Genomic DNA, 26,940 nt, shown 5'->3' with positions numbered 1-26,940 from the left:
GCATTGAGAAAAATCCCAGGTTCGATCCGTGGCATCTCTGGATAAGGTTGGGAGGGATTCCTGTCTCCTGTCTGAAATGCCGTAGAGTCACTGTCAGTCAGTGTGGACAACACTGAGCTAGAGGGACTCGTGGTCTGACTCGGTAGAAGGCTGCTTCCTGAACCCCTCCTTTCTTCAACAGGACTCATATGTACAGTTCCCATTCCTGGCACCAACCACACCCAGACCTGCTTTTTCCCAACAAGCTGGCATTTGGAATAGTCAGATGATGAGAGTACACCCAAAGGAGAAGAAAAAGCCACCATCGATGAAGCTGCCTCACTGCTACAGCTTACAAAAGCAAATAAGCACAGCTAGAACAGACTGTCCGCCAGGCCAAGCCAAAGTACTGACCGGGTTGCTGAGGTTGCTCGCGGGAGGCAGCGGGAGGCTGCAAGGCTCAGGGCGGCGCTTCCCGTTGATCCATAGCGCGAGGAGGGCAAGGATGCGAGGGAGCCTGGGTTCCTTAGCCACACTCATCGTCCCACCCTGGCGAGAGCGGCACATCTCTCATGACAAGGTCCCCAAGGTCCCCTAAGGGAGCATGACTGGTGGCTGCAGGCAGACCATCAGCTGGGGTGCACTCTGGGTCTCACAGGGGACCAGCTGCTGATACATGTACCCAAAGCCAAGCCAAGCGGAAGCAGGGAGGTAGGGCTGCCTTAAGAAGCAAAGCAGGTTAAAAACAGCACTTCTGGCCCTCCCTCAAACCAAAACACTTGTGGTTAGTTCACTTTAAACACCTTCAAGCTTCTTTCATGTTCCAGTTTCACTTTTTCTGTTCAAATGGAAGCCTCTGCCCTTAATTCTTTTGGCAGGGGGCGTGGGGAGCCTTTTTTCATCACGAGGACCATATTATTTCATGAACAGACTTCTGGGGGCTGCATGGTGATGGCAGGTGGGGCCGGAGGCAGAAGTAGGTGGGACAATGGATAGGAATCTGACCTTTATCAGTAGGCTACAGTCTAGGCAGGGAAAGGTCAGGTTGTTTTTCTCTGTATGTGTGTAGCTATATTTGCATGTGTTTATCCATATCTATTCATTTCACAAAAAATATTTGCCACTTGGTTCTCAAAAAACACTCAAGGTAGTTTACAAAAGAGTAAAACAATGAAAATTATCAATAAAAAGAGTAAAAAAACAACTTTTTAAAACAATATAATAATAGTCAAAATCAGCAATCAGCTGAAACCAGTTTTTAAACACACCTCAACATTCAACTTACCTGGATAGGCCTTCCTAAATGAAAAATATTTTTAGCAGGCACCTGCCTGATGTCAGTAGGCAGGAAATTCCAGTGTGTAGGTGCTCCCACACTAAAATATCAATTTCTTACAATGTGGAACAAGTTTTATGTGGCACCTGTAACATATTACATATACACACCTTATCAAGTCATTAGCCCGTAATACTGAAGTGAATATAATTTAAAAATCCACTTTCCCTCTTTTGTTTTTTCTAAGCGCATGAAAATAATTTTACAAATAATAAAAGCCAAAATAAATTGTTCACTAAAATCTCAGTTTTGGTCCACATCAAAAAATTTCAAGGGCTAAATCCATATTTGTAATACTGTAATATCAAGATGCAGAACTGTAGAACAGCCCCAATTGCTGGTTTTTGCTTCCTGCTTCATTCATGAAAATGGAAATATGAATTGTTCGTAACAGGCAGCTGATGTTCGCTGTAACCCTTCAGTCTGGATGTTAACTGTAGCCCTTCACTCTGCAAGAGACTGAAAAGTCCACCATCTTTGATTTTGGGGATTGGGTCACGTTGGTGAATTTGTTGGTATGTGATTAACAATGCTGCCGTATCTTCCCTGCTTAGACAACCTATTTCCACCCTTCCAAACTTCGGTTCACGCAGAGTTAAAAGCATAAAGACAGTATGACCTCAAAAGGAAAGAATGAGAAAGACAGCTTACATTAACTCAACTCAAGTCTAGTACAGAAATAATCATCCCATCTCTCACTATCTGCTTGTGAAGTAAGGTGAGAACACAAATTAAGACATCTCTTCCAAACAGCTGTTCCGCAAGCATGCGATTTTTACCTTATCTGATGTGTTCACATTGTCTTTCTCTATCCAAGTGGTGTTCCGTTTTGCCTGCAAAACAAAATGAGAAAATAGTGTCTGAGCAGGAGGTCTATGGAACCTGAAACAACAGCAACACTTTCTAAAAATGTTCATCTGAAGCATGGATATCAAATTGTGGACATAGCCAAATTGCCGCTGTCCCTCTAAAGCAGCCTTTCTCAACCTTGGGTCCCCAGGTGTTTTTGGCCTACAACTCCCATCATCCCTGACCACTGGTCCTGTGAGGTAGGGATCATGGGAGTTGTAGGCCAAAAACATCTGGGGACCCAAGGTTGAGAAACACTGCTCTAAAGTGTCAAAAGTACAGCACAAACAAAAGGTTGTGACTTCCACGCACTTCAACACAGAATACAATTATCTATTGAACCTTAGGTTTCAATTTTTCCTGGTAAAATTCCCAGTTCATATTGATATATGGTAATAGTAGCAGCAGCATTGGCAGCAGCAAGAGAATGGAAGAAAGAAGGTGAATCTTTCTTTGACATTTTCTTCTTTGTGACAAAATCTTTGTGAATCATGGAAGCAGCAGGCAGCGAGCAATGCTGATATGCCACAAGAAAGTTTTACATACATATTTGTGTGACACAGCAGAATTTGGATACTTCTTGGCATTGGGTAGGGGTCAACAGGTTTATATGCTCTTTACAGAATAGTGGCGGACAAGTCATGGAGTAATTCCTTAGTGACCAATGTAAGTTTCTTTACATTTGAACTCCATTTAACAATAAATTATTCGTCTGTTAACTGGCATGATTAACTCTACAAAAATAATCAACAAGAATGCTACAGGTAGCTTAAATGCCTTCATTGTGTTTTTAAAAGATGTGACCAATGTAACAGTTTTGCAACCTCAAGAATTCATTTGGAACTTGGATGGGTAACATTTTCTGACCAACACAACATGCTCAACCAGCGTAAGTTCCATTGTCCTAATCTCATCCGATTTTGTTCCTAACATACAATTTCTTGTCAGTTCACCAAATGAGAAAGCAAAACTATCAATACAATAAAAGGTCATTAATCCATTCTCTGTTTTCTTTGAACTTTAGAAAAACTTTGGAAAAAATTATCAACCAAGTAAAACAACTACAATCATGAAACAAGTGTAAAAACCAATCCAAAACAGTTTCATATATGAAACAATCAAAAACACTTCCAGGAATAAAAACAGTACAGTAGTAACATTTCAGCCCAATTTCACTTTTAAAAAACAGTTAAAATAGTTCCAATGCAAATTCAGACTGGGATAATGATTTCCATTTAAAAAAATTATGCATGGCATGGAGAAAGTGGACACTGAAAAGTTATGAAAGAGGGAGAACAACATGAGAACCCGTGGGCATCCAATGAAGCTGAATGTTGCAAGAACAAATAACCTGCCCTTTAAGGCTGGTGGGACAGAAGGCAGTCAGCCTGACAGTAGCTGGAAGAGCCAGAACCAATGACAAGCAGAACCTATTCATTCTAGTTTTGCCCCTACGTACAGTGGTACCTCAGGTTACAGATGCTTCAGGTTACAGACGCTTCAGGATACAGACTCCGCTAACCCAGAAATAGTACCTCGGGTTAAGAACTTTGCTTCAGGATGAGAATAGAAATCGTGCTGCAGTGGCACCGCGGCAGCGGGAGGCCACATTAGCTAAAGTGGTACCTCAGGTTAAGAACAGTTTCAGGTTAAGAACAGACCTCCAGAACGAATTAAGTTCTTAACCAGAGGTACCACTGTACTGAGTTCTACAAGGGGAAACACTGAGACTAAGGAGGAGGAAGCTAAGCACCCCCCAAACTGGATGCATGTAAGAAGGCAAACAGGTGAGGGCTGGCATGGGCAGAATGAGGTTGGCAGGGCACTGCTGCCAATGGAGTAAGGATGTGAATCTTTCATCTTCCTGACTCATTTTAACAAATGGTAGGGCCGGCCCAGACAGCAACAGATCCAGTGCCAGCCAGTAAGCTTCCTGGCTGAAAAGGGATTCGAACTCCTCACCTCCCTAGTCTCAACCCAACCACTCCACCAGACTGGCCCTGTGTAACTCCAAAGTACCATGTGCATTGATGGCATAATAAACAAATTAAAAAAAATAATGATGGTGAGTGGAGTAATTATTATAATGTTGCATATAGGTAAAAGGCCTCTGCCCGTTGGCATTTAAAGGACACCTGTCTTTCACCTGCATAGTGCGAGGAAGGGGGGGACATTTAAATGTGCAGAGATGAGGATAAGCTCTTTAACAAATTTTAAAAACAAACACAAAAACACAGCAGAGGAAATGAACCAAATAAATGTTCAAACCGCAAGCCTCCTGCAAGCAGGACTCTCTACATGAACCGTAAAGAGTCCCTTGCAAAAGCTGTTCTTACTTCCACTTATCTCAATCTGCAGCAAAGTCTCTACAGCTGGCAGGAAGAAGAGGGAACCATTTCCGGAACAATTGGGTTTCTCTGAGCCCAGGCTGAAAAGAGAAGCCGCAAACTTGTAACCAGGAAGTATCTGACCATTTAAAATCTGAAGAAGAAAGGGCAAACACTAATCCAGTGCTGGTGCTGCTATCCTCACGCAGCGTGGAGCCCATCCAAGAAGGGTATCCGTGGTGAGGTGCACAAACTGCCTCTTGCAGGTTTAAAGGGGTATCTTGCTGAAAATGCATTGCTCAACAGCTCCCCGCACTCCAATTTCTAAGACTAGGATAATAATGTAGCGCTGACTGAGGAGAGTCAGGTTCTAATTCCCACTCAGTCATGAAGGCTCTCACTTGCTATCTACTTCACAGGGTTGTTGTGATGAGCAAGCCCAAATAATGAGTTCCTCTGTCGTAACCATAATAACCCTTGATCTAAAGCTTTGCCTCTGTTAGGAAAACCTGGGTGTAGTTTGAATCCAAAGGGATTCTAGTGAAAAAAAGGGATAAACAACAGCAACCACAAGGCCAAAGTCGGGCCTTAGCCAAGTAGTTGCTGAATGGTACCAACCAAGGCTAGATCCAATGAAAATCCACACATGCATTGTCCGCCAAAGCATGCAAACTGTGCAGCACTCCGAATCCTGCTAACTTCCCCCTCTCCACAGGCAGAATTTTCCCTCTATACAACAACCAGGCAAATATTTTGACAAGCACCAAGGCTGAAGCAAAAGGAGCCAGTGACAACCTCACACACAGTCAGTTGCAGTGTCTGCCAGCCAGGTGCCCATTGGATGATCTGGATAACTCCCATAAGACCCAGCTCGTGTGGCCACTCTAGCTAGGGGTGATGGGAGTTGCATATGGAGGGCACCAGGTTGGGCAAGGCTGGTTAACTGATTTGCTGTGCTTCCTCTGGCAGGCAGCAGCCCTGCTCTCAAGAAGCTTTCAGGAGATATGTATCCTGCACATCCCCCTTCCTTTAAGACAAGAAAAGGTGGGTGGGTGGGTGCATACGGGTGCGGGGGAAGCACCCGTCTTTTCTTGCCATTTCACCCGCTTCCGTATCTTGCAGGTGGTTTTGGAAACAGGATGTTCATTTGTATTCCAAGATAAAGAGGAACTAGCTTATTCACAGCTTATTTAGATGGTTTAGGTTTGGGGTTTGTTTTTTTAAGGTGGAAGGAACAGTATGGGCAAAATTCCCTGGCAACTCATTTATGAAATACTTGCTAGGCTTATCGGAAACGGGAGCCAAATTGACAGACAGAGGTAAGTGCAGTTCAATGGTACAGCACATGCTTTGTGTGATGGGGGGGGGGGAGAGTCAATCTCCGGCTTCTCCTGGTAGGGCTAAAAACCTGGAGAGTTGCTGCCAATCAGAGGCCCAGATTTGATGAAGTGAAGGGCCGCAAGGGCCGACCAAAGTTGCTGACCTTTTTTTAGGATTGAAGTTGTCGAGTTTTTTTTAAGGATTTTACCCCAGAAAATAAACTGCCACAGGGGCTCGATTAAACCGACCAGCGGGCCGGATTAGGCCCTTGAAATGGACTTTGGACATGCCCGGGGTAGACAGTACTGAACTAGAGGCAACAATGACAGCTTTGAATTGATGTTCCTCCTTCCACTGACCCCTCTAAAAGAAAAGAAAAAAGTGTACCCTGCATAAATCAAGATACATGTTATTGTTTCTTGTAAAATACTTTGTGCATCCACACCACTAAACACCTACATTTTAGTGCGATTCACTTTCACGAAGGAAAGGAATTGGCCTCAGTTTGGTGTACTCCAATCAGCAGACCCTTCCCCTCCCCCCTTGGACTGTGACAAGTGCATGGGGACCTACTTATCAGTCCCCTGGTGTCAATAGTTGATCTGTGGTGTGGAGATGGGGAGGTAAAAGATCTGGTCTGCCAGGCCAAAAAGTTTCCCCGCCCTTAACTTATCCCCTCTGTCTTCATGGTGGCGCCAGACACATGGCACCTTACCCTGCAGAATAACAGCTATAAGCAGGCAAAGCCAGGTGCCATTTAAAAGTGCCAAGCCAAAACGTCAGTCAGCTGAAACACACTTCCACCTCCTGACCCTTTTAACTCTTCTTTTAAATCTGTGCAAATAGTCAAAACTTTGGGCTTTTGTTTTGTTGCCTTGGAGATACCCCCCCCCCAAAAAAACTTGTGTCCTCTAGACACTTAGGACTACAAATCCCATCAACCCCAGCAAGCACAGCTAACAGTCAGGAATGAGAGGCATTTCAACTAGATAATATTTGGAGAGCATCAGGTTGGGAAAGGCTAGCCTAGAGTTAAATGCAACTAAATCAAACTCAGAGGAGATCCACTGGAATAAATAGCCCAGAGTCTATTGATTTCAACAGATCTACTCTTGAATATGATTTAGCTCAATATCACCCAGTGTAATTACCATTAGACCAAATACAGGCTACTTAAAATGCTTTTAAGATGATTTTGTTCTGCCATTCAGAACAGTGTCCTCAATCAAGGCAACTAATGAACATTTCATTAGATTAAAACAATGTTTAAGATAGCACTATTAAAGCAGCAGCAGATACTTAAGGCAGGTAGCAAGACTGATCTATACGCCATGAAAAGCCCACAGCCCCAGCAAAAAAGAAATGCTTTTATTCAGTGCTGAGGAGAAATTAAATTTGGTGCCAGGCAAATGGGAAGGGAAGTTTCCAAAAGTCAAGGTGCCACCACAAGAAGCAGCCTAGGCAGCTGACCCTTGAGTCTGGCTACTAGACCAGTTGACACCTACAAATACCCACTTCTTCTCTCTCATTCACTCACACAAAGGTATTCCTCAGTGCCTCCATTCTAACCAAAGCGCCTGCAATCAAAGCCAAAAATATATTCAAAAATATTTTCCACTTTTTACAACAAGAGAAAGTGTAATTTTGACTGTGGAAATCAGTCTCCAGAATATATTTTTCAGACAACAACAACAAATATAATAATAATAATAATAATAATAATAATAATAATAACCACAACAATAATAATAACAATAATAAAAGGAATTAACATGGCTGAGTGGCAGAGCAAAAACACTGCATTCAGACGGGACATGTTCAATCCTGGCTGCAAAAAACATCTCATAATTTTTAAAATTAAAATTGTCCACTCAAAGCAGCTTGTAACCATTAAAATACCCAGTATAAACAAACGTCAGTATTACAAAAAACTAAAACAGATTCACAACTCCAACAACAATATTCCAAACCCCATCCAGCGGCTGGGACAACAGCAGCAACAAAAAGTACTTAGTGATGGCCAGTGGAAACGCATGAATTCATTTGAAAAGTGTGAAGTGCAGGCAAAGGTGGAAATCTTCTCCCTGCGAAAGACCCTGGACACACACTGCCACTAAGAGGAGACAACATGTAGCTAGATGGACAAAACAATGTCAGCTGGAATAAGGCAATGTCCCCCATCCCTTTAGTTTAGAGGGCCTCCCTAAAATTCTAGGCTGTCCAAAATTTAGCAGCAAACTCTACAACAATCTAGCAACAATCTCCACTTAATAGTTGCCCACAGGCCCTCAGTTCTCATCACACATCCCTGGTAATCTCTCAGGCCTTCTGCCCCCTGCTCCAAGCAGACAAACCAGCAGGGGGCCAGTTGTGTTGTAAACAGCCCAGTCCAGCCAAAACAACCACAAGGGATCATAGCACTTGCCTTGGTGCGGAAGAGAAGCCTCATCATCATCTCCGTAGCTCTAGGAAGTTGTTCTCCCATCGCCTGCTAGCCACCTTCTCTGAGCATGGACGCCAGCAGGGTTGCTCTGGGCAGCAGCACTATGTCATCTGGGCATATTTTGGAACTTTCCGCCTAGAGGAAACTGTAATTTCCCCACAGATAAACCACAGAGTGCTTCTAGCATGCAGCCCAGCTGATGAATCAGAAAGGTACTAAAAGGGCAAATGACCTCGGGTGTGATCCCTAATGTGCTTCGTAGATAGGGATAAGGCAGAAATGTGAATCTACCTAATTTGCACATTTCCAAACAATATACAGTATGTGAGCCAAAACACAGCTTTAAAATATTGGCCTATAAAATTCACACTTCTCTGCATTCAAAAAGTGCATATACTAGGGTAAATTGTGCATAAAGAATTCATATATTATTGAGAATTGCAAAGAAGGATGCACTATATAAGGGGAAATTGTAATGCAAAAAATATGTACATTTGGCAAGCTTGCATACAAAGATGTATCCATTAAGAGATGTTTGAACTGAATTGCTGATGAATTTTCATGAGGACTTTTTTTTAAAAAATGCAAAATGATGTGGAAACATGGAGAGATGATAACTCCCACACAGTACCCTGTAAGGTGTATATGTAGGAAAAGTGTGAAAGGAGGCATGTACCATTTGCAGAAAGTTACCGCCATTTTACTTTCTTGGGCTCCTTGATCACTGCAGATGGTGACAGATGGTGACAGCAGTCACGAAATTAAAAGACGCCTGCTTCTTGGGAGAAAAGCAATGACAAACCTAGACAGCATCTTAAAAAGCAGAGACATCACCTTGCCTACAAAGGTCTGTATAGTTAAAGCTATGGTTTTCCCAGTAGTGATGTATGGAAGTGAGAGCTGGACCATAAAGAAGGCTGATCGCCGAAGAATTGATGCTTTTGAATTATGGTGCTGGAGGAGACTCTTGAGAGTCCCATGGACTGCAAGAAGATCAAACCTATCCATTCTGAAGGAAATCAGCCCTGAGTGCTCACTGGAAGGACAGATCCTGAAGCTGAGGCTCCAATACTTTGGCCACCTCATGAGAAAACTCCCTGGAAAAGACCCTGATGTTGGGAAAGATGGAGGGCACTAGGAGAAGGGGACGACAGAGGACGAGATGGTTGGATAGTGTTCTCGAAGCTACCAACATGAGTTTGACCAAACTGCGGGAGGCAGTGGAAGACAGGAGTGCCTGGCGTGCTATGGTCCATGGGGTCACTAAGGGTCGGACACGACTAAACGACTAAACAACAACAACCGCCATTTTGAAGCAGCCTTCTTCGCAATAACATTATGATCAGAGACAAGTACAGGTTACATGCTTTACAGCAGAGGAAGCCAACATGGTGAGGTCCAGGTGTTGCTGCACTAGAATTCCTACTTTCTTTGACCATCGCCCAGGCTGACAATGTCACAGGTTCCCCATCCCTGCCTTACATAGAGATGAGATGGTTACATATACATATACATATACATATACATATACATATACATATGGCAGCAAACAAGGGGTGCAGAGAACTTTCCAGAGAAAGTTAAGATTTGGTCATCTTCTTGAGAATCACCCTGAAGCTGGACTTCAAACTATGCAGGGGATCTCAATTGTGTTCCAAGGAACTCTTCTGTTCTGCAAAAGCTTAGCAAGGGCTCCTTAAACGAGAAGTTAACAGCAGACACCTTGCCCACCATGGCTGAACTTCCTCCACAATATAAAGGCACTGAAGTGCTGGGTGTATTCTAGAGAACACAGAGTTCATCCATAGTGATTGCAAGGTATCTCATGCATGCATCTGCTTCGTGTGAAGATCTCAGGTTCAATACCTACCCTGTTTCCCCTTTTTTAATACGTAGTCATAAAGTAAGCCATGGCAGGGTTTTTAAGTATTTGAGAAATATAAGACATACCCCGAAAATAAGCCATACTTCCGCGCCGCGGAAACCAACCTCCACAGGCACCTCCACTCACAGAGTCACTCCATGCAGCCAGCACTGCAGGAGCGCGATCAGCTATGATGAGGCGCTCCAAGAGCTCCGCTTAACAGCTGATCGCGCTCCCGCCTTGCTGGCTGCATCCCCGCGCTCTGCCTTCTCGTCCACCGCCATCCCTGCCACTTCCGTGCTTGCCGCCACTGCTGGGCTCACTGCTTCTTCCTTGCCTGGCCTGGCCAAGGAGCTTGGAGCGCCCTGCAGCGGCGGGCGGAGCGCATGAGCCAGCGGCCTCTGCCTGGCCCGGCCAAAGACGCCTGCCACCCCGCCACCCGGAACTGGGGGCTGCTGCAGCGCCGAGCACTCAAGACAGCCCAGCAGTGCCCTGAGCCAGCGCCCTGAACCGTAAAAACCGTACCGGTAATAAAAAAATAAGACATCCCACCGAAAGTAAGCCACCCTGTGTTTTTTGAGGGGGGAAAAGTTATAAGACGGTGTCTTAAAAAGGGGGAAACACGGTAGTACCTTCTGTTAGAAGGATCAGTAAGCAGGTGGCAGGAATCCTTTGCCCGATAGCTCGGAAAGCCACTGTCAGTGAGTGTTGAAGCATAGTGGGCTAGATGAATAAGTAATTCTGATCTGGTGCAAGGCAGTTATTAGGATCCCTTGAAAAGGCCTGTATGGGGCCACATGGGACTTCATATGCACTCTAAGTCCAAGAATCCTTTACTGTACTGTATAAGCATGAACAGAAGTCCGTCAAGGGGAAGAGGATTCCTTCAAGGTACAGACAACCACAGGTCCCTTACTTTCTTCCAGCCTAAGCTACCTCACAAGCTTGTTGTGAAGGTTACACTCAGGACAAATGCTTACCTCACTGAGCTTCTAGGAGGCAGGGTGGGATCCAAGTGCAGTATGCCCATCATGAATTTGAAAGCAGTTGGAGTGAACCCGTGGCCCTCCAGATGTTGCTTAGCTAAAACTCTCATCATCCCTGACCACTGGCCATGCTGGCTGCGACATGGAGCCCAGCAAATCCCTGCCCTAATGGGGAATCTCATACCCTCCAACTTTTCTCCAATGAATATAGGGGCATCATATACCATAATAATAATATTACTATTTATACCCCAACCATCTGACTGGGTTGCCCCAGCCACTCTGGGCGGCTTCTGATATATATAAAAACGTAATAAAACATTAAACATTAGGGAAAATTCCCTATTTAGTTACAGGTAGGTAGCCGTGTTGGTCTGACGTAGTTGAAACAAAATAAAAAAAATCCTTCCAGTAGCACCTTAGAGACCAACTAAGTTTGTCATTGGTATGAGTTTTCGTGTGCATGGTATGAGGTATCTGAAGAAGTGTGCATGCACATGAAAGCTCATACCAATGACAAACTTAGTTGGTCTCTAAGGTGCTACTGGAAGGATTTTTAAAATTTTGTTTCCCTATTTAGGGCTACCATCAGATGGCTCAGGGGTTGGATAATTCCATACCCTCCAGCATTTCTGATAAAAATAGGGACGTCGTAAGGAAAAGCGGGACATTTCAGGATCAAATCAGAAACCAGGACAGCTTCTGTAAAAGTGGAACTGTCCCTGGGAAATAGGAACACTTGGAGGGTCTATAATCTGTTGAGGGCAGGGGCCGTGTGCTGGTGCTGGGCAGAGCCAGAAAGGATGATGGGTGGAACTAGAGGCAGGGGAAGTGTTGTGGATTAACAAATTGGGAAGAAAGGTCACCCTGACTTTCATTTTCACTGTGGCTACAACAGAGCAGAATTCCAAAATCTAGGCAGACCTGCACAGGAGTAGGAATGGAAGATGTATTTTTTAAGTTTGCTTTAAATGGCAAAACTTACCTAATTTGCACTTGTCAAAACAATATGCAAACCAAAACACAGCCATCCTTTGAAATTTTTCATTCTCCCCCCCTTTATGTTCTGGACTCCCACTTGAGTGCTTTTTTGTATGTGAATTTTATTTATAGGTTTTCTTTTCCAAAAGAAAAGAATTGTTGTATAGGAATGGAAATTGACATGAGTGTATAACAGAAAATCCCACTTGAGTGCTTTGACTGCAGTTGCTTTGCTACTGCTTACTGATAAACTCTCTGCAGTAATACAATACCAGCATGGAAAAAGAATTTTGGCTTCAGCCCTAGACAGCCCAGATGCCCAACTGCTTCTCTGCAAGCTACAAACACTGTCCAAATTCACTCTCCTCTCCCTCCCCCACACCTTTGCAGGTTGTGTAAAATAGCTCTTGTGCTACCTTAGCAGCTGCCAGGCTAACACACACATGCACCAGTTGGTTGGGAGATATTCTGATCTCCCAGCAGAGTTGTGGATCTGCAGAGAGAGAGAGAGAGAGGCAAGCCAGCCATTCTCCTGTACAGAAATCAAATGCATCCTGTAGAAGGTGGCTAAATCAGTATTGGTTACAACCAGAGCACGGATCAGAATTTCATAAACAGGAAGCTGCCGGTGTGATAAAAGCTGCTCCAAAACAGCAGCTGTCTCTTGCACTATGCACTAGAAGTGGGCTTCTGGCCTCACTCTGAAGGCTATGTATAAAAAGCCTGCACGTGCAGATCATAACACACACAAATAATAGAATCAAATAAATGTTGGTCTCATTGTGGTGTTAACCCAAATGGAGTGCCTCCTTCCATACCAACATGCTCACATTTGCTGAGGCCTCTTAGGGCTTCCTTGACATCTAGAAACCACAGAATGACACCACAGGATCCTGGTTATGGAATGCCCTCCCCAAGGAGATTCCCCTGGCACCCATATTCAGGCTAGAATATAATATAATATTGTATTCTCCAGGGTGTTTTAAACAAATGAAGCTGCCTTATGTCAGACTCAGACCATAACTTCATGTACCTAAAAACTTTAGCGAGCAAAGCATGTACTTTGTCATTGAGCTATAGTCCTTCCCCACAAAATGCCTGCAAAATGTCTGCACAGGACAGACAAGGTCAGACCTTTGGGTCCATCTAGCTCAGTACTGTCTGCACTAACTGGCAGCAGCAATCAAGTGTTTCAGATGGAAGACTTTGCAGCCCTACCCACAGATGCTAGGGACTGAACCAGGAACCTTTTGCCTGCCCCCTTCACTCACTCTCCAACAACTCTTCTTTTTTAGCATCCTGTCCAGTGGGCTGCTTGGGGAGAAACAGGTGGCTCTGGCCAGGGGCCCAGGCTCCTCACATGAAAATTAGGCCAAGGGCCACGGGCAGTCTTTGAGCCAGAGCCCCATCCCCCACTGCTGTTTTGTAACATGGATGGCAAAGTATGGCATTCCCAGTACAGTATGGAGAATGTAAGCCTTGCTGTGGATAGTCAGAGATGCACTTCCACCTTCTGATGTGTGCACTGAGGCTACCTCCTCCTAGGTTCTGGGAAGAGGTTGGCCACTACAGCCTCAATATGTGGCTATGCCAAACACTGATGTGTAGAGATATACATGTGTGTGCATGCACGCACATGTAGGGAAACCACAAGAGCCAAACATGCACAGTTACTCCAGGCACACCCTACTGTTCCCTACACAGGCATTTTTTATGGCTCACAACCCTGGAAAATGAATAGCATGAAGCTGTACCCAGAGCTGCATTCAGAGTTATAGCCATTAAAACGTGGGGAGCGAGCAAAAATGTGACATCTCATTTGTAAACGATTTGGACAATTATCATTTCATATTTAGGGGACGGATGGGCAAGGCAAGTCTCCAGACAATATGAAACTGCTCAGTGAGACAGAATTACTGCTGTATTGTGAGGGGGTCAATAAAAGTTTGAAGGAGAACTTAAGAAGTTGTGAGAAGATGCTTACATGCAGAGGACACACACATCTGGCTCCCTTGCGTGCTTTGATACACTTTTACTGTGTACATAAGCAAGTTCTGCATGCACAGACTTGTGCTGACACCCTCTTTTCTTCTGGAAAATGATAAGAGCTGTGTTTAGGCGCAACCAGCACACTTGGCACAGTTCGTAGCAGTAGCTTTCAAACTTTCAGCCTTCAGGGAACACTGTCAGTTATTGCAACACACTGGGGTTCCTCAGAAGAGGGCTCAGAGCACTGAAGCACAAATAGTTCTTTGGCCAAAATTTCCTTGTACCCTCAAAACAAGTCTCTGGCATCAGAGCACTGCAGAGGAAGATCAGCAAAGATAAACAAGTTCTCTTTCAGAGAATGTTGCCCGCTGTTATTTAAACATTTTGACCGAAGAGGAAACGGTTGATAAGACACCAAGAAATCTCAAGGTTCCCCGGAACAGTTTTTTAAAATCAGTAGGCTGAAAGAATAATGGGGGGGGGGGGAAACCACCCAAGGAAATAACCCAAAGAAGGTGGGGTGGTGGCAAAAACCAGGATAGATAGCCAGTTTGGGAGATGCCTTAGAAAACTGTGTTGAAGAATCTGAATTTAAAAATTAGCCTCAGATTCTCACACCCTCTGCGCATTTAAAGCCTTTTATTTCTATTTTTGCAGAAGTGTGTGTTAGTAGAACCTAGATTTCTTTCTTTCTTTCTCTTTCATTCTTTCTTTTCAAACTACAAAAGAAATCAGAGATTGAAGTACCCTACTTATGCCTAATTTATTTTGTATTGCATGTACAAGTAAATATTTAAACACCTGCCATGATTACTTACCTAATTGCTTATTAATAAGGAAAGGTGTAGAAAATTATTGCAACTGGGCGGCTTTTTGGCCCGGTGGGCAACATCATTCTCTCTTCACCCCTGTGGCAGGTCAGCTTTGACAGGTGGGTGGGACCATCTACTAGGGAAGGGCGATATCAGCTTTTCAACATGGCGGTGTATCACATGGCGGTTTGGTGATATACCGCGATGTTGAAAAAACAAGACGCTGAGGCAGTTTCACCCAGGCGTTTGCGGGCTGGGACAAGGCAACTTGTTTGCGCAGCTCAGCTGGGGATTGGGAAGGTTCCCCCTCTCCAGCTGATACAGCCCCCAGTGCTCTCCCCGCTTGCCCATGAGCAGGCAGAGGATCTTGGACTCCTTTACCTGCTCACTGCGGGGAGCATCAGGTATGGGGCAGGTGACATGTTTCATTAAAGAAGTCTGAGGGCCAGACCTCTTCCCCACCTCTTCTTACACTAACACTGGTTGGACAACAAGAGATACAAAATGAGCAAGACAATCTCTTAATCTCAAATTCTTTCAGCAGGGATGAGGAGTGGAGGCTCTGTAGATGCAGCTGGATGGGGCTGATGTGGTTGGGAGTCCAAGAACAGCTGGAGGGCCACAGCTTCCCCATCTCTGCCTTAGATGAGCCAAAACTCTGGCCATGAACAGGTTGGGTGGGTGTGGAGAGGGTTTGAATTGTTCTGCCCAACAGTAAAGCCACCCTACAGACAACCACACAACACAGGTTCACAAATGAACAAAAGGTGGTTATTTATGTCTCAATCTCTCATTACAAGGAAGATAAAGTTGTCACAGGAAGGAAACCCTCTTCCGGAAGGTGTGAAGTCCAGGAGGCTGCAAATAGACACTGCCAGTTGCTAAAGAGGAATCTGACAGTGTGTGGATGCCTCATAAAAATGAGAAAATCAATTTAGGGGTGGAAGTTGCCGACCCGAGCTAAGGGAAAGCAGGGCTCTGGAACGCCAGGATACGTTCCATGGAAGTGCACTGGGTCTTTCGCCTTGAACCTCAAGTTAACTGACAAAGGCAGGAATTTTACAAAGACACATTAAATTTGTCCCTTCCTCCTCCTAAATTTGGCTGATAACTTCCATGATCCATAGTAACACACAAGCAGAAGCTGGACCATTAGGGCAAATGGGGCACTGTTCTATCCACTGCGTGCCTACTTACAACCAGTCCGCGGGTGGCTCTGCCAGTCATTGCCTCTGGCTCCAGCAAGTGCTTGTCTCCCTGCAAGCTAATGTGCTCATGTCCTATGGGAATCCTGTAGGCGGGACATGAGCATATTAGCATGCTTCCTGCTGGTGCTCCCCAGCCATTTCTGTTCAGAGGTAGGCTGCCTCCGACGCTGGAGGTAGGACATAGGCATAATGACTAGTCACCATGATAGTCTTATCTTTCATGAAATTATCTAAACCCTGCTAAAAGCCAACCAAGCTGGTGGCCATTACTACATCTCACGTGAGCAAATCCCACAGCTTAATTTTCTGCTGTATGACATAGGAATGGGGTTTGTAAGTCCTACCCATCCCCCCGCCACAGGAGACAAATCCAGTAAGTTAAGGGATGGTAAAGCCACAAAACAGAGTTTCAGGTTAGCAAATAACTGCAGCAGGAAATAAGAACGCCCTCTGCCCCAACCACACTCTTGCTCTTGTGTTTCATTTTAAACATTTAGATTCCAGACTCCTTCACATTCCACACCTCTGATGTATTTCTAGGGTGTGCAAAAAAAGAAAAGAAAAGAAGAAAGGTCAGAAACCTCAACCAGCTTCATTATATATGCAACAGAATAAGGTGGCAGAAGAGACTGTACTACTTCACACTGTAGTGGGATGGTCATATTTGCACATGCTCCCCTTTAAGCAGAAATTCATCCCAGCTCTTTTCCTCCCTATTGTGCTGCTTTTCTATTTTCAGTAAAGCTTTGTTTGTTTTGTTTTTAAAGAAAGAGCATTCACAGGAACCCACCATAGAAGCTACAAGCTGAAGTGGCGCAGCCCATTCTATCACCTCAGTCCTACCTCATTCTCCTGCATCTACAGCTCAGGGCAGTGTCTGTACTTGCTGGTAGGATTAAGCAAAGTACTTTTGTGGTTTAATATGGAATGAATTTTAAGGGTTGTAAAATTCCTTGTGCCTCTTCCAACAAGAGACACATAATTTGCATTTGCACTTCCCATTTGCTGGGACTGACTCTGGCACTTTTGGGCGCTAAGAGTTACAAACGCAGTGCTCAGGTACTTTCTGCTAGGAGAGCCGACAGGAAGCAGCAGCATCTTGCCCATGGGGCTGCCCTACTGAATCATGGGGGCCACATATCGGAGGCAAAACACCTGCTGTTCATATAGGAAGCCTGAAGTTCAATCCCCAACACAGAAAGATGAGGTAAGCAGGTTCTAGGAAAGACCCTTTGCCTGAGACCCTGAGGAGTCACTGCCAATCAATGTAGACAATATGGACAAATGGTCTGAAGTGGTATTTGGCAGATTCCTATATTTCCAAGCAATGCTCAAAAACTGTCAAGGACAGATGCTTTCCTATGCCTAGAAACATGAGTTTGAATTCAGATCAGGGCTGGGGGGAGACTTTTGGTCCTCCAGATGTTGTTGGACACAGCTCCCATCATGCCCAATGACTGGCCATGCTGGCTGGGGTTGATGGGAGCTGGAGCCCAATGAAATCCGGAGGGCCACAAGTTCCCCACTTGTGAGGGACGGCTTCTCTGTAGGTTAGGATCCCAGCAAACAACAAACAAATTCCCCGTGTGCTTTCCACGCAAGTTGTACTAACTGCACAAGCCTCAAGGGGGCATGATAACTCTGTGGAACAAAGGCAGGTTGGGGGCGGGGGGGCCGGATAGGCTTTCCAATGCCAGTCCCAACAGTCCTCCATTATTCTCTGTTTAAACAGCCATGGGTGTTTGACGTTGAAAGGACAGAAGCCAGAGACGACAGCAGCAGCGGCGGCAAGAAAAGGAGTGATCTGACACTCACAGGAAGCACAAAAGAGATAGGTTGACTAAGTCAGCTTCGTGCAAAGAGTGTGGATTTTAGGAGCAGTTAACATGGTCTACACTGCACTCCCCAAAAAGATGGTATTTCATTTTGGTTACACAATATGCTTGAACTGGTGCCCATTACAGTCTTGCAGAGGCCACCCCAACACCAGAGGAAAAACTGGGTGGTACCATCAATGCTCCAACAATATCCTGAAGGAGCGCCTCCACCCCCATTGTTCTGCCCGGACACTGAGGTCCAGCTCAGAGGGCCTTCTGGCAGTTCCCTCACTGTGAGAAGCAAAACTACAGGGAACCAGGCAGAGGGCCTTCTCGGTAGTGGCACCCGCCCTATGAAATGCCCTCCCATCAGAGGTCAAAGAGATAAACAACTACCTGACATTTAGAAAACATCTGAAGGCAGCCCTGTTTAGGGAAGTTTTTAATGTGTGACATTTTAATGTATTTTAATCCTTGTTGGAAGCTGCCCAGAGTGGCTGGGGAAACCCAGCCGGATGGGCAGGGTAAAAATAATAAATTATTAATTATTATATCAATCCCAAACAAATGCATTTGAACCTTTACTTGTCTTTTTCTTTTCTCTCTCGTTTTTTTTGCACAGTTGCACTTCAGTGCAAGAATTAAAAGCTGACAAAAGAGGTAGCTGTTGAAAAAAGAAGGGGGGGGAGGGACTGTACCGCAGAACATATGATAGGAGAGGTGCCAGAGACCAATGCAGGTAAACACTCTGTTCATGGACAGGAAATGGAAGTGGGCTGAACTGAACCTCCCGCTTCCTTTAAGCAGTTGTGGTCAACCTCAAGACTGGGGGGCCAAATGCAGCCTCCAGCTCTTTCTGTCCAGCCTTAGTAGTCTCCCCAGGCAACACCCCTCACTGGTCCACTCCTGAGTGCTTTTGCTTGGTTGGAATGTGTCCTTGAACTGTGATAATGCTTTGTTTTCCAGGATGGAGGGAAAAAAGTGTATTTGTCCATGTGCAAGGGAGAGAGACAGAGACAGAGAGAAGGACTAGAAACGGTTCCCTTTCGCATGGCAGGAGTGTAGCCGATTCTACAATAGGGGTAGGAGACACCCCTATTGCTCCCCCCAGTTCTGCGTCTGGTGCTGCCCTCAGGCAGAAAAATGTACCCTACCTCTGCTTTTTAACTTTTAACAAGAGCCCTATGAATTCTGGACAAGTAAAAAGCAGAGCAGCAGCCAGAAAATGCTGGACATGCAATAGAAAATGCTGGACATGCAATGCAGAACGGAGTGAATTAGGCTTTGCCAGCCCAGTCAGTTGTGCAAAAAGCTGACATTAATTGCCCTTAAATATACCACAAAGCAGGTGGGTTTTTTTTTTTTTAATGATTGCCCTTCCACCCATGTTTTTAGCCATTCTTGTTTTATCTGTAAGTTGCCTTGAGCCCTATCAGGGGAAAAGGTGTGGTATAAATCAGTTAATACCTACAGTACTAAGAATAATCTTAAGAGACAGAAGGACTAAACACAGGAAAAACCAGAATGCAACAACTGGACAGCAATGTCACCAGGATTTTCCTCTTTTTTTGCTAGTTAACAGATGGTGTACTGTATGTTAGAAAATAGCAGATGTAGAAGCGCTCAAAGATCTTCAAAGGTGTTTTGATGCCGGAGGGAGGAAGCCCGAGTGGTTAAAACATTTAATAAGCTAAATAATTGACAATTTGCAGCCCTAATGATAACTCCCAAAACTGCTGCCTGAGGAAAGCTATGTATGCCAACCCCAATGAAACAAAAGCTGTAAGGGAAAAATAAAAAGGAGTACCGCTGCCGCAGTCTCTCCCAGTGAGGTCACTGAAACAGCCAAGGTACAGTACCTGCTTTAAAACAAAGCCCTGCCTGTTTCTCCATCCGTGACCAGAAGTATTCTCCAAGCCCAACCTAGAGCCACAGCAGCATCCTATTTCAGATAGAGGCCTGTCAGGCATGTACAATGCAAGACTGAGACTCTTTATTTTCTCCCCAAGGAACTGAAATATACCATTAGGAATATCCCACTGACTATATAACGATTTAAGTGATGGGCAGCCCTCTTGAATCCTGGAGTAATTCACCTGCATGAATCAGGTTGCTGCTGCTGCTGCTATTATTATTATTATTAGGTTGTATTCAACATTACTTATATTCAGATTAAACCCACTGAAATGAATGGGTATGACTGGTGTACATCAATTAATTTCAGTCAGTCTACTCTGGGTAGAACTTAGTTGGAGACAACCTATTATTATTAATTACGGTAGTAGATTTCTACAAGCATTTTAAAATACAATATTAAATCGTTAAAGCAACTGACACTTAAGAGAACAGGGTGGGTCCAAAATATGTATCTCGAAGGTCAGGGTAAAAGGGTGATTTTCAGAATACAGTACAACAAAAAGTACACAGTGAAGGTGCCAGATGCACCTCTGTGGGCATGAAATTACATAGCTGAGGGGTTTTCACAGAGAAAGTTCTCGTTCCAAAGAAAGAAGCAGGAAGGATAAATATTTCACTAAAAAGCATTATCCAAGAGTTTTTGTTTGCAGAGGACAACAGGAAGGATAGGCTATCTTTAATAATAATAATAAATAATAAATTTTTATTTATACCCCGCCCTCCCCAGTCAAAACCGGACTCAGGGCGGCTAACACCAATAAAATTACAATAAGACATTAAAAAAGAAAACAATTATTTAAAATACAGATTAAAATACAATATTAAAATTTAAAATGCAGCCTCATTTTAAGTAGTCCATAAATCCAAACCACGAGGGAGGAAAACACAGGGGTCAGACTGAATCCAACCCAAAGGCCACACGGATCAGCTCTGTCTTGCAAGCCCTGCGGAAAAATGACAAATCCCGCAGTCCCTGGTCTCCTGTGAAAGAGCATTCCACCAAGTTGGGGCCAATACTGAAAAGGCCCTGGCCCTAGTAGAGGCCAATCTAGCCACCTTATGGCTCGGGATCTCCAAAATATTGTTTGTGGACCTTAAGGTCCTCCGCGGGGCATACCAGGAGAGGCAGTCCCGTAGGTACGAGGGTCCCAAGCCGCATGGGGCTTTAAATGTCAAAACCAGCACCTTAAACCTGATCCTGTATTCCACCGGGAGCCAGTGCAACTGGTAAAGCACTGGATGAATGTGATCCCGTGGCCGGGACCCCGTTAGGAGCCTCGCCGCGGCATTCTGCACCCGCTGGAGTTTCTGGGTCAGCTTCAAGGGCAGCCCCGCATAGAGCGAGTTACAATAATCAAGCCTGGAGGTGACAGTCGCATGGATCACTGGCCAGATCAGGGCGAGAGAGGTAAGGGACCAACTGCTTGATACGGCGGAGATGGAAAAATGCCACCTTAGCTGTGGCTGCAACCTGCACCTCCATAGAAAGGGAGGCGTCGAAGGTTACACCCAAACTCTTGACAGAAGGCGCTGGCACTAATTGAGCCCCTGCAAGAAATGGGAGTTGGCCCCACAAACCCATGTCGTCCAGACCCAGCCAGAGAACCTCTGTCTTTGAAGGATTTAGCTTCAACCAGCTCCCACGTAGCCATCCAGCCACAGCTTCCAAGCACTTGGTCAGTGTGTCCGGGGCCAAGGCAGGGTGGCCATCCATCAACAGATAGATCTGGGTGTCATCAGCATATTGATGACAACCCAGCCCAAATCTCCAGACAATCTGGGCAAGGGGGTGCATAAAGATATTAAAAAGCATCGGGGAAAGGATTGCGCCTTGCGGGACTCCACACACCAAGGAGTGCCGCAGCGACAACTCCCTCCCTAGCGCCACCCTCTGTCCCCGACCTAAGATAAAGGAGCGCAGCCATTGTTGGACTGTGCCCTGAATCCCGTCAGCAAGGCGGTGGTCTAAAAGTTCGTGATCAACCATATTGAAAGCTGCTGACAAATCTAAAAGAATCAGCTGTCCCAACCCACCTCGATCCAGCTGTCTACGGAGATAATCTGTTAAGGCGACCAGAGCCGTCTCGGTCCCATGACCAGGGCAAAAGCCGGACTGAAATGGATCCTTAGGCTTATGGGGGACACTTTGCTTTTTAAAACTAGAATTCCCAGTGTTCCACTGATGTGTTTTTAAACAGATACCGTGTTTCTCCGAAAATAAGCCATACCCCCAAAATAAGCCACACCCCGAAAATAAGCCATAACCCAAAAAATAAGCTATACCCCGAAAATAAGCCATAGTTTAACCTTGTAGGTTAAACTGTACCATACTTAATAAAAAAATAAGACATCCCCTGAAAATAAGCCACCGTGTTGTTGTTTTTTGAGGAAAAATAAATATAAGACGGTGTCTTATTTTTGGAGAAACATGGTAATGCAGGATCTCTTAGCAATAAAGCCATATGTCGTCTTGTGCTCTGTGATCCCAAGCAGGGTTTTAAAAGCAGACTTTCCAGCTGCAAAGATTCCCCAACAGATGCACAGCTGAATGAACACAAAGCGTACTTTGCTCCTTGTTTACACCCTGCATCAGTGGTGGTTTCTCCACAGGAGTCGGTAGTTCTTATCACAGAATCAGGCGATGCTGGATTTCGGCATCAATGTTGGCCCCACTGTGGAAGGACGTGTGGATCCACAATTGGCCTCCACAGTCACTTACGGACCCATTGTTAAAATCATGTTTATGGAAGACAATCTTACTCAGCTACGAGTAAGAAGAATCACAGAATCATAGAGTTGGAAGCAACTCCCAAGGGTCCTCTGCAATATCTACTATACAGCAGCGATTCATTGATTAATCTGCCATAACCCAGTAACTAACAGGCACACAAAAAAGGAGTCCTTTAAGATATATGCAAGGATGTGATGAAGCATTAACTGCCCAAACGTGCAGCAAGGAGAGATTCTGGCCAAAAAGAAGAAAATGTTTTAATATGGTTTGGACAGTTAACTGAGTGCATTCTACCCTTATATAATTTGCATACATGCTATTCCCGACATGTTAAGTGCTTCATAAGCACATACTGTATGTCAAACATGTGAAATCTACCCCCCATGCCCATTTTACAAATTGCACACTATCAGCTTTCCAACTGCACACAATTTTTTCCAACTCCTTATTTTGTGTTCAACTGCACACGAAAAGCAAGAACTCCAAACCCTTTATCCCTTTGCTTAAGGGCAAGTTGGGCTTTGCTGGATTAGACCAGCATAGTTCATGCTAGTCCAGAACTCTTTGCAAGGAGCCCTAAAGCCAGCAGATGCTGGGCCACCTCTCAGCCTTCCTTCGACCCACACCTGAGCTACAGCAAGGATTCTCAAACTGGTATGCAGCTGTGGTCACAGACGGGATTACGGAATCATGTGCATGTATGTAGATATGGAATGTGACAGCAGAGTCATATTCCAGCCGATAAAAGAAATCTGGTGCCTTGATGGCTGCAACAAAAGTGGCTGGCCACCACATATTGAGAAACCATGCACTAAAAGGTTTCTGGTAGTACTTTTTAATTGTGCTCATCACTGAACAGACAAGCTTGAAAACCTGACGGCAGCATGTCTAAGAATTAGAGACCAGGGGGCAAACACAGTCACCATGCAATTTAGATGCTAAAAGCTTAGGAAGTTGCCTTCCATCGGAGCAGACTATTTGTCTCCTCTGACTGGCAGAGGGTCTCAGGCAGAAGTTTTTTTTCTGCTCCTTGAAGAAAGAAAGAAAAAAGACTGGAGATGCTGGGGGCTGAACTGGGACCTTGTCCATATAAGGCAGGTGTGCTCTCTCTCTCTCTCTCTCTCTCTCTCTCTCTCTCTCTCTCTCTCTCTCTCTCTCTCTCTCTCTCTCTCTCTCTCTCTCTCTCTCAGGCTAAGCTATGGTATCTCCCCAAGCCCCATAAGCTCATCTCACTGATATACAAGATTTAAAACAGGCAGCGCCAGAACAGCAGAGAGATGTGGCAGGTGCAAAAGGTAAATGAAGATGGCACTACACTAACTGATTTTTTTCCCTTTTGGGCAGGGGAGAAGCAGGATGAGTTTGGAGAGTGGCCCAACCATTGGCACATTTTGTTTTTCAGGGCAAAATAACCCTACAGCTTGACCTTAGACATCCATAAACTTAAGCAAGCTTTAAGTGCAGAGGCAGACATATAGGGAGGCCTTGTCGGTGTTAAGCATGAGAGACAAGCCATGCATGACCAACAGCAGCTTCTGCACAAGGACAGGCCACATCCTATTTTACACACACACACACACACACACACACACACATTTACAGATGCTAGAATGGAGGCAGCTAGATACTGGGGGGGGGGGAGACGACGACTCTGATTTGGTTTGAAAAGTTAACTCATGCACCTAAAATCTGTTTCTTTCTTTGAAATGTAGTTCTCCTACATCTTCTCCATAAAGAGAGGGGTGTCAGGGATTCATCCTCCACCACCATTTCCATGACCCTTTTGGAAAGATATATCACACTTTTGAAAGTATTTCTATTATAATCTAACTTTATAAGCAGGGACATCAAGTATAATCCCCCCCCCCAAAATAGACCCAAATCCCACCCTGTGCTTTGTTTATCCAAGGAAAAATGGCCATTGCATAAATCTATTAGTGACAACTACAAACAAATATTAAGCAGGCTTAACAAAGTCAATGTTTTAGCTTCATTTACTAAATACAAGTAAAATAATCATGCTAAAATTATATCATGCCCTAGGACAGAAAATTTCCCCATGCAAACTGAAAATTTTCTGATGCAGGTTGCCACATCACCACTTATTATTCTTTGGGGCTATGGCTCCAATTGTTTTTGTTCTGTCCTCTTTTATCCACATTTGCTTTTTAAACTCATTTTGTCATATAGCAGTGCATGTACCTGTAATGCAATAAAATGAAACATGTAAACCAGCACATCAAAGAGAAACTTTATGCTCCCAGCACGTTTATGAATTTCACATGTAAAGAAATGTAACAGTGAAGGCACTTATGTCGTCAGGTTGGTGATCCTTCAATTTAAAGCACACACAGGCCCCATCTACAATATACATTTAAAGCATTATCACACCACTTTAAAAAATTGTCATGGCTTCCCCAAAGAACCCAGGTCCTGGGACCTGTAGTTTGTTAAGGGTGCTGAGAGCTCTTAGGAGATCCTATTCCTTGCACAGAGCTTCAATTCCAAGAATTCCATGGGAAGAAGAATGGTTTGTTGAACTACTCTGAAAAGTGTAGCTCTGTGAGGGCAATAGGGATCTCCTCTCAGCACCTTTGAAAGAACTACAATTCCCAGGATTTTGGGAGGGAAGCCTTGAAGTGATATGATGGTGTTTTAAATAGGGTCAAAGTGTAGGAGTCCCAGGCTTCCAGTTCAATATTCCTGAACTTCATTTCAGTAATCCATACAACAATCTTGGAAGGTAGGCCAGTATTATTCCCATGTCAGAGACTGGAGGAGCACTGAGATTAAGACACAGAAGTTTGCCTAAAGCCACCTAATGAGTTTTAGTTAGGGAAATAATCAAAAGGAGAGTCTTCCTGACTTCTGGCGCTAATGTTATTTCAGCTCTACGATGCCAAACTAAGAAAGCTTCATTGCCCACAACAACCCAGCAAGTGGGGCGGGGTTGGAAGAGAGGCACAACACAAGGGGAAAAGGAGACACTCAACACTGAATGGTGAAGGAAGGAGTCACCTTTCCAAAAAGGAAGGGGACACCATTCCAAGCAAGAAGATCCTTCCTTGCAGATGTAAAGAACCTTTAACACATAATCCATGCTGCAGCCGCACTTAAAAAAAAAAAAAGCAGTGCAAGAAAGCAAACAGATGCAAAGGTCGATATTTTTGTTCAGCCACCGCCCTGTATACACAGCACCAATTAAGCCAGATTTTCGAGGGCAAAAGACTCCTCACAGCAGCCACATTTGCTTCTGTCAAAATCTATCATCACTATCACCTTCTACTGGTGACTGAACCTAGGTGACAGAATTATGTTAACAGTTTATTGTTACCTATCTCATTAAAATAATAATCACAGCACAAACCTATACATGTCTACTTGGAAGCAAGTCTTAGGGTGTTCAGTGGGGCTTACCCCCTAGCAAACATGTCTAGGATTGCTGCCTCACTGAGGATGGAGCCCGAAAGATGGTAGTGAGGGTTCGCCAAAAGCAGCCAATTCTTATACTAACCTGCATTATGTTCAACACGAAATAAGCAGGCCGCAATCCACTGCAATGTTCATCATATTTTAGACTTCACCGACGCTTGCAAGCTTAAGCGTGTCCAACTATGCCAAGCCATGACCATAATTTTTCACATAGCACAGATAGCATCTGTGGAACTCACGGTTACGAGGTGTATGCATGCTTAACCTTCCTAAAGCTTTATAACTAAAAACTCTATAAATAAAAACAGGATTACTGAAAACAAAAAGCATTAAGGCCTGGTACATTTCCCTCTCATGCTTGAGGCTGTTGCTGAACTTGAAACGGCTCAAGAAAACACAACAGGAAACAGCATGTTCTAATACTACCCTGTAATTCTGCAATAATATATTACATCTCATCCCTTGGTTGACACACAAGCATGATGTAATAACTGCCAAAACATTTGGGAAGGAACAAGCCAACCTCAGGCAGGAGATACAGCTTGCCTCCAAAGCAACTATGCTCAGGGAAAGTTTATGTAGTAGCAACAGCCAAAAGGAGTCCAGAGTTAGAAACTGTGGGAGAACAGGTTCTTCATTAGATGCACCATCAGCCAAAACCAGAACAGGTTTTGCAATAATAGTTGCTTTTATTTAAAATGAGTATATAGAAGGACAGAGCTATAGCACTTACTTGCAAAGTAGCAGCCACTATAAAGAATGTAAGAAGAGCCCGCTGGATCAGGCCAATGACCCATCTAGTCCAGCATCCTGTTCTCACAGTGACCAACCAGATGACTGTGGGAAGCCTATGAGCAGGATGGGCATTCACTCCTCCTGAAATTTCCACAGCTGGTATTCAGAAGCATTACTGCCTCCACTGTAGAGGCAGTAGTGGAGCATAGCCATA

The 26,940-nt window shown here is 44.5% G+C and overlaps 1 protein-coding gene across 4 annotated transcripts in view; it reads right to left on the bottom strand.

Moving 5' to 3' along the window:
* The window catches only part of RPS6KA1 (ribosomal protein S6 kinase A1), an 87,846-nt gene that overhangs the window by 28,561 nt on the left and 32,345 nt on the right, over nt 1-26,940 (bottom strand). For 2 of the 4 annotated variants that reach the window (XM_035121090.3, XM_035121092.3), the window contains one exon: nt 2,095-2,148. In XM_035121090.3, the coding sequence (XP_034976981.3) occupies nt 2,095-2,148 (54 nt within the window). Of the gene's footprint in view, nt 1-393; nt 458-2,086; nt 2,149-4,500; nt 4,588-26,940 lie in introns of those variants that run through there. The other 2 variants (XM_088672361.1, XM_088672360.1) reach the window with 2 other exon arrangements.

This window comes from Zootoca vivipara, chromosome 6 (genome assembly GCF_965207765.1).
Source record: "Zootoca vivipara chromosome 6, rZooViv2.hap1.1, whole genome shotgun sequence".
In the NCBI taxonomy this organism is placed as follows: Eukaryota; Metazoa; Chordata; class Lepidosauria; order Squamata; family Lacertidae; genus Zootoca; species Zootoca vivipara.
Note: the sequence above shows the minus strand (reverse complement) of the source record. Positions and strands in the feature narration are given on the sequence as shown.